The sequence below is a fragment of the Poromitra crassiceps genome, assembly GCF_964638095.1.
Source record: "Poromitra crassiceps genome assembly, chromosome: 14".
Taxonomy (NCBI): Eukaryota; Metazoa; Chordata; class Actinopteri; order Beryciformes; family Melamphaidae; genus Poromitra; species Poromitra crassiceps.
In genome coordinates, this window is record NC_139633.1 from 36,761,089 (window position 1) to 36,768,101 (window position 7,013).

General features: G+C 47.6%; 1 protein-coding gene across 1 annotated transcript in view; it reads right to left on the reverse strand.

Annotated features, from left to right (window-relative positions):
• Positions 1 to 2,942: 2,942 nt before the first annotated feature.
• LOC310789175 (protein NLRC3-like) overlaps positions 2,943 to 7,013 on the reverse strand; it is a gene marked incomplete at its 5' end in the record, with an annotated part of 39,957 nt that continues 35,886 nt past the window's right edge. The window contains one exon of the mRNA XM_083650763.1: positions 2,943 to 3,669. Within this exon, the coding sequence (XP_083506889.1) occupies positions 3,140 to 3,669 (530 nt within the window). The 3' untranslated portion in view covers positions 2,943 to 3,139. The remainder of the gene's footprint in view (positions 3,670 to 7,013) is intronic.

Sequence of the window (7,013 nt, forward strand, 5' to 3'; positions counted from 1 at the left end):
TCTCCCTCTTCTCTCTCTCTCCTCTCTCTCTCCTCTCTCTCTCTCCTCTCTCTCCCTCTCCTCTCTCTCCCTCTTCCCTCTCCTCTCTCTCTCCTCTCTCTCTCTCCCTCTTCTCTCCCTCTTCTCTCTCTCTCCTCTCTCTCTCCTCTCTCTCTCTCCCTCTTCTCTCCCTCTTCTCTCCCTCTTCTCACTCTCTCTCCTCTCTCTCTCTCCCTCTCTTCTCTCTCCCTCTTCTCTCTCTCTTTTCTCACTCTCCTCTCTCCCTCTCCTCTCTCTCTCCCTCTTCTCTCTCTCCTCTCTCTCTCTCCCTCTTCTCTCTCTCCCTCTCCTCTCTCTCCCTCTTCTCTCTCTCTTTTCTCTCTCTCCTCTCTCTCCCTCTCCTCTCTCTCCCTCTCCTCTCTCTCCCTCTCCTCTCTCTCCCTCTCCTCTCCTCTCTCTCCCTCTTCTCTCTCTCCCTCTCCTCTCTCTCCCTCTCCTCTCCTCTCTCTCCCTCTCCTCTCTCTCCCTCTCCTCTCTCTCCCTCTCCTCTCCTCTCTCTCCCTCTTCTCTCTCTCCCTCTCTTCTCTCTCCCTCTTCTCTCTCTCTTTTCTCACTCTCCTCTCTCCCTCTCCTCTCTCTCTCCCTCTTCTCTCTCTCCTCTCTCTCTCTCCCTCTTCTCTCTCTCCCTCTCCTCTCTCTCCCTCTTCTCTCTCTCTTTTCTCTCTCTCCTCTCTCTCTCTCCTCTCTCTCCCTCTCCTCTCTCTCCCTCTCCTCTCTCTCCCTCTCCTCTCTCTCCCTCTCCTCTCCTCTCTCTCCCTCTTCTCTCTCTCCCTCTCCTCTCTCTCCCTCTTCTCTCTCTCTTTTCTCTCTCTCCTCTCTCTCTCTCCTCTCTCTCCCTCTCCTCTCTCTCCCTCTCCTCTCTCTCCCTCTCCTCTCTCTCTCTCCCTCTTCTCTCTCTCCCTCTCCTCTCTCTCCCTCTTCTCTCTCTCTTTTCTCTCTCTCCTCTCTCTCTCCTCTCTCTCCCTCTCCTCTCTCTCCCTCTCCCTCTTCTCTCTCTCCCTCTCCTCTCTCTCCCTCTTCTCTCTCTCTTTTCTCTCTCTCCTCTCTCTCTCTCCTCTCTCTCCCTCTCCTCTCTCTCCCTCTCCTCTCTCTCCCTCTCCTCTCCTCTCTCTCCCTCTTCTCTCTCTCCCTCTCCTCTCTCTCCCTCTCCTCTCTCTCCCTCTCCTCTCCTCTCTCTCTCTCTCCTCTCTCTCTCTCCTCTCTCTTCCTCTCCTCTCTCTCCCTCTCCTCTCTCTCCCTCTCCTCTCTCTCCCTCTCCTCTCCTCTCTCTCCCTCTTCTCTCTCTCCCTCTCCTCTCTCTCCCTCTCCTCTCTCTCCCTCTCCTCTCTCTCCCTCTCCTCTCCTCTCTCTCCCTCTTCTCTCTCTCCCTCTCCTCTCTCTCCCTCTTCTCTCTCTCTTTTCTCTCTCTCCTCTCTCTCCTCTCTCTCCCTCTTATCTCTCTCCCTCTCCTCTCTCTCCCTCTTATCTCTCTCCCTCTCCTCTCTCTCCCTCTTCCCTCTCCTCTCTCTCCCTCTCCTCTCTCTCCCTCTCCTCTCCTCTCTCTCCCTCTTCCCTCTCCTCTTCTCTCTCTCCCTCGTTTTTTCCAAACGTCGCCCGACGGGGTGAGTGTGGAATCTGGACGCTGCCTTTGATAGTAAATGATGGTGTTTGAAATGCTCTTCATGTTGTCAACCTCTCTCCCTCTTCTCTCTCTCCCTCTTCTCTTTCCTCTCTCTCCCTCTCTCTCTCCCTCTTCTCTCTCTCCCTCTTCTCTCTCTCTCTCTCCCTCTTCTCTCTCTCCCTCTTCTCTCTCTCCCTCTTCTCTCTCTCCCTCTTCTCTCTCTCTCTCTTCTCTCTCTCCCTCTTCTCTCTCTCCCTCTTCTCTCTCTCTCTCTTCTCTCTCTCCCTCTTGTCTCTCTCCCTCTTCTCTCTCTCCCTCTTCTCTCTAAAGCTGTGTTCACACCGAGATATTTATTTTTCTCTCTGTCGCTTGATTCAACTCTTTGGAATCGCTCTGTCGCTCTGTTTAAATCGCTCATCAACAGGCACATGAATTGACGGACATGTGGGGGCTATAACGTTACGCAATGTCATGATGTTTGTCCACTACGAGCCACCGTCATTGTTTACAAGCTAAAGCCTATCAGCGTGCTCCTAATGCGAGCTGCATACCGGTAGTACAGACTTCACTTCATGTCAGCTGTCAGTCTGTCAATGTGGTTTGTTGCCACACAATAAACCAGCGGTTTGTTCCAATCCAGTGTGATCCTTGACTCACTCTCACACGGCAGCCAATCAGCGTTGAACAGCGAGCGACTGATGCCAGCGGAATTTCGCTCAAGTTGAGATATTTCATCTCGGGCGACGAGCGTATTTTCCTCCCTATCGCTCTGTCTCTTTGTATGTAAACTCGATGCCAGCGAAAAACTTGAATAGGTCGGTGTGAACGCAGCTTTACTCTCTTCTCTCTCTCTCTCATCTCTCTCTCCCCTCTCGCTCCCTCTTCTCTCTCCTCCCCTCTTCTCTCTACCTCTTCTCACTCTCCCTCTCCTCTCTCCCTCTTCTCTCTCTCCTCCTCTCTCCTCTCTCCTCCTCTCTCTCTCTCTCCCTCTCCTCTCTCCTCTCTCTCCTCTCTCTTCCTCTTCCCAAAGCAAAATCTACTCACCTTCTCTTCCCATTTTAAAAGTCATGTCTGTCCTCAGTGTGTGTGTGTGTGTGTGTGCTCTATTGTGCGCACACACACACACACACACACACACACACACACACACACGTGCGCACGCACACACATGCACACACAGTGAGTGTTAGGGTGGATAGTAGGCTATTCGTTTTGTTTACTAATACCACTATTGGACACACACACACACACACACACACACAGAGTGAACAATGTCAACACATTTATTACAAAACAGGTTTGTAATCAGATAAAACCGTGTTTATTTAACATGTAACTCTGGGAAACGGTTCTAGAAAACATCAAAATGTTCAGCTTGGAACGATGAGATGAATCAAATACCAAAGATCAAAAGAAAGATATTTGAACCTGTACAGAGTGAAGCATCATGTCAGCAGCTGTGTTTGGTCACAGTGTGTTTCTCTCTCACTCCTCCTCTATCTAACACAGAGACACTGAGTCACCAACAGACCAGAGACTAAACCCAGGGTACAGAGGTTCAGTGAAGGTGCAGTTGAACGTGTGGAGATGAATCAGTTTGTCAGAGGAAACGTTGTAGAAGGACAGAGAGCCAGCAGGCCAGTCAAGATACACTGCGACTCTGTTAGAGTGAGAGGAGGAGGGGAGACGTATGTCTGTGCGTCTGCTATTGTGCACGGCTCTGTACCTGTCATCAGTGCAGTACAGACTCCAGGACTTTTCATTATATCCAAGCTCACAGTCATCACCCCCTCCTCTCCTGTTGATTCCTCTGTAAGTCACTCCTATATAAACATCTCCTTCCCTCTTCACCTCCCAATAACAGCGAGCAGTCAGACCATCTCTACACAGCAGCTGAGGCCAGTAGTCAAATCTCTCTGGGTGATCAGGATATGGCTGCTTCTCTCTCACCCACGTCACCTTTCTGTTGTCTTCAGACAGGAGGAGGCGTCTGTATGCTGTGTTTGGGTCCAGTGTGAGTTCACAGGCATCTGATGAGAGAACAAGACTCAATACAACAGCAGCTTCTCATCTAACACACCTGTTGTGTTGATTATTATTCTATTAATAACTTCACTCTTTATGATTCAACTGTTTCATTTTTGTGGCTCATTTTATTTTATATTCATTTATTGATTTAAATCAAAATAAAAGGGAAACCAACCTCAAAAAGGTAACAAATGCGTTGGCGTCTGCGTATTGCAGTGGTAGAATCACTGCCTACCAACATGGGGGTTGCAGGTTCGAGCCCCCGTGTACATTTACAGGCACATTTGGCCGTGTCTGCGGGTGGGGATTAAGATTAAGGGCAGTTTTGTATCTTTTCTTTTTTTATTGAGGGAGAGACAGAAGAGGAGCTGTGTGTGTGTGTGTGTGTGTGTGTGTGTGTGTGTGAGTGTGAGTGTGTCTGCTCTGTATGTGTGCGCGTGTGTGCATGTCTGTGTGTGTGTGTGTGCACATGCGCGTGCGAGTGTGTGCGTGTGTGTGTCTGTGTGTGTGTCTGCTCTGTATGTGTGCGCGTGTGTGCATGTCTGTGTGTGTGTATGTGCGCATGCGCGTGCATGTGTGTGTGTGTGTGTGCGTGTGCGAGTGCGTGTGTGTGTCTGTGTGTGTGTCTGCTCTGTATGTGTGCGCGTGTGTGCATGTCTGTGTGTGTGTGTATGTGCGCATGCACGAGCGCATGTATGTGTGTGCGTGTGCGAGTGCGTGTGTGTGTCTGTGTGTGTGTCTGCTCTGTATGTGTGCGCGTGTGTGCCTGTCTGTGTGTGTATGTGCGCATGCGCGAGCGCATGTATGTGTGTGTGTGTGCGTGTGCGAGTGCGTGTGTGTGTCTGTGTGTGTGTCTGCTCTGTATGTGTGCGCGTGTGTGCCTGTCTGTGTGTGTATGTGCGCATGCGCGAGCGCATGTATGTGTGTGTGTGTGCTAGGGGTGGGAATCGCGGAGTAACTCACGATACGATACGGTCACGATACTTGGCCCTCGATAACGATATTATCACGATACAGCGATTCTACGATAAGCGATATATTCAGGGTACAAATTTAACCTACGATACATCACGATATCTGTGTAACTGAAGAGAAAAAAATACCCCTAAAAGGCAAGAAGCAGGTATTATGTATTTATTAGCAGAATTGACATGAACTCACTCAGAGTTCACTCACTCACTCATACCATTATTGATACCACGGAGGAAAAGTTACACATTAAGAGTCTTTTTAAATTATTATTAAAACAAGAGAACAATGGCATATATTCACAATATATTTTTAAGTTGTCTTAAGTAGTTAGTGGGGGGTGGGGATGTTCCAGCTTTCATGTTTCATGGAGGCTCCAATTCCCTCCAAAGCCTCCTCAAGCTGAGCTGCTGCCCCCAGTATGCTCAGAGTGTAGCCCAAGACAGCCCAAACAGCAGCTCTGCATGTCCACCATTCACTTCTAAATATCACAGTTACTGCCATCAGTGTGCCTCTTAGCCTAAAGTTGACCAACCCCAATGAATCCATTCCAAATGAATCATCATTAGGCTCTGGACGCTCTGCTATCCCCACTGATTCACTTACGTACAGACTGGTTGCTGTCTGTGTCAATCATCGAGTAGCAAAGCAGGACAACTTCGACAATTCTGCACCAAAGAAGTTAAATCGATAAGAACTGACGACTGAGTTGTTCCCCTCAGTGGTTCCACTGCAACGTCAAGGCGGGAGCGCTGTTGTAATAAACAACAAAACAGGCTTCGTCTGTTGCCTTCAATACTCTTTGTCTGCTACATCCGGGTACCTCCACCGGCAATGTGTTTCACGTTCAATGTAGCTGCAATCTACAAGCAGGGTTCATGTGTCAACACATTTCAAAGCCTAAATGTTACTGGAAAGAGCGTCACTCCAACTAGGGATGCAACGATTATAAATTTTGATGTACGATTATAGTCTGAGAAAAAACCACGATTATCACGGTTTCACGATTATTGTTATGGACGTATAAAAATCACATGAGCATTCTCTAAATAGAGGTTTTATTGTATTTCCCCCACAATCTTAACAGTTGCTGCCTTCCGGAATACTAATGCACGATATGGATTTTTACAGCCGATAGTATAGGCCTACGCTAACCGATAAATATTCTCCTGGCCAATAACCGATACGTTAAACATACTATTGTTACTTTTTTCACATTTTTGTATTTAAAAAAATAAGTTCTTAACCTGTATTTTATGCACACCTGGGATTAAAAAAAGAAGAAAGGGCAGATGTAGTGAGCAAAGATGGATGATTTAATATTCCATGGCTCTGACCTAATCAAATCTAACTGACATCACTATTGTGAACATAAAACAAACAACATTTCTGATATAATATATATATATATATAATACAAAAAATATTTTATTATTATTTTATAGAAGCGAAAGCCTATAGCTGCTTAGTCTGCAGAAAAAAACACAAAAGGCATAGTAACTTAGACTCTTATTGGCATGTTACTGGCAACTAAATGTGCCGTCTGAAATGAATTTTGCATTGGGGTCAGTTCTATTGAAGTGATGATGGGGCAGGCATGGAAAGCCTCACTATAAGCCATCATGTGTCGTTTCACTTTTTACTGGAAAATGCTCCCTCTGGATTAAAGAAAGGACACTCTGTGGTGTTGACTGGTGTTTGTTATGTAAATGTGCGCATTTGTTTTCCTTGTCTCAGTCAGATCATGACTGCCAAGCAGCTAGCTACGTTAGCTTCACGTTATTAGGCCTACATGTAACGTTAGCGGGTTGCTTTTGGAGTTGACACAAACCCTTGATGTTTCTTTTCGTGTAAAGCATGCGGTTCTCTATGGTTTAGGCCAGCGCTGGGAGCATGAAGTGCTTTAAATGCGGGGATGTTTGGTCACAACGAGCTTGAGGAACTATGTACGCTAGGCTATGGCCAGCTAGCTAACATTAGCCACAACAGCTAACGTTAACGTCAATGACTGTATGTTAACGCTAAACAAATCCGCTGCCTCTTCCCCACGTTTGGTTTAACGTAACACCAGCTCAGACTTTCCCCTAATCTCAGAAACCTTGCGGGACATGTATTGCAACATTTATGTTGGGCATCCATGGCTAGGCTACAGACTGGCTACTACTGGGAGACATGCAGCTGCCTGTGTTTGGTGCCTCCGCTAAATAGTCCGTGCGGAAACGAAGCGAGAGAGACAGGTTCCTCTCCTTCCAGCGCCGTCTGCGCCGCATGGGAGTTTAAACTGACGGACTGTTGTGAAACAAAACACTCGGTGTAGCGGAGCCTCTGCGGTTATATAACCGTGACGTTTTAAATCGCGGTTAATAGTCAAACCGGT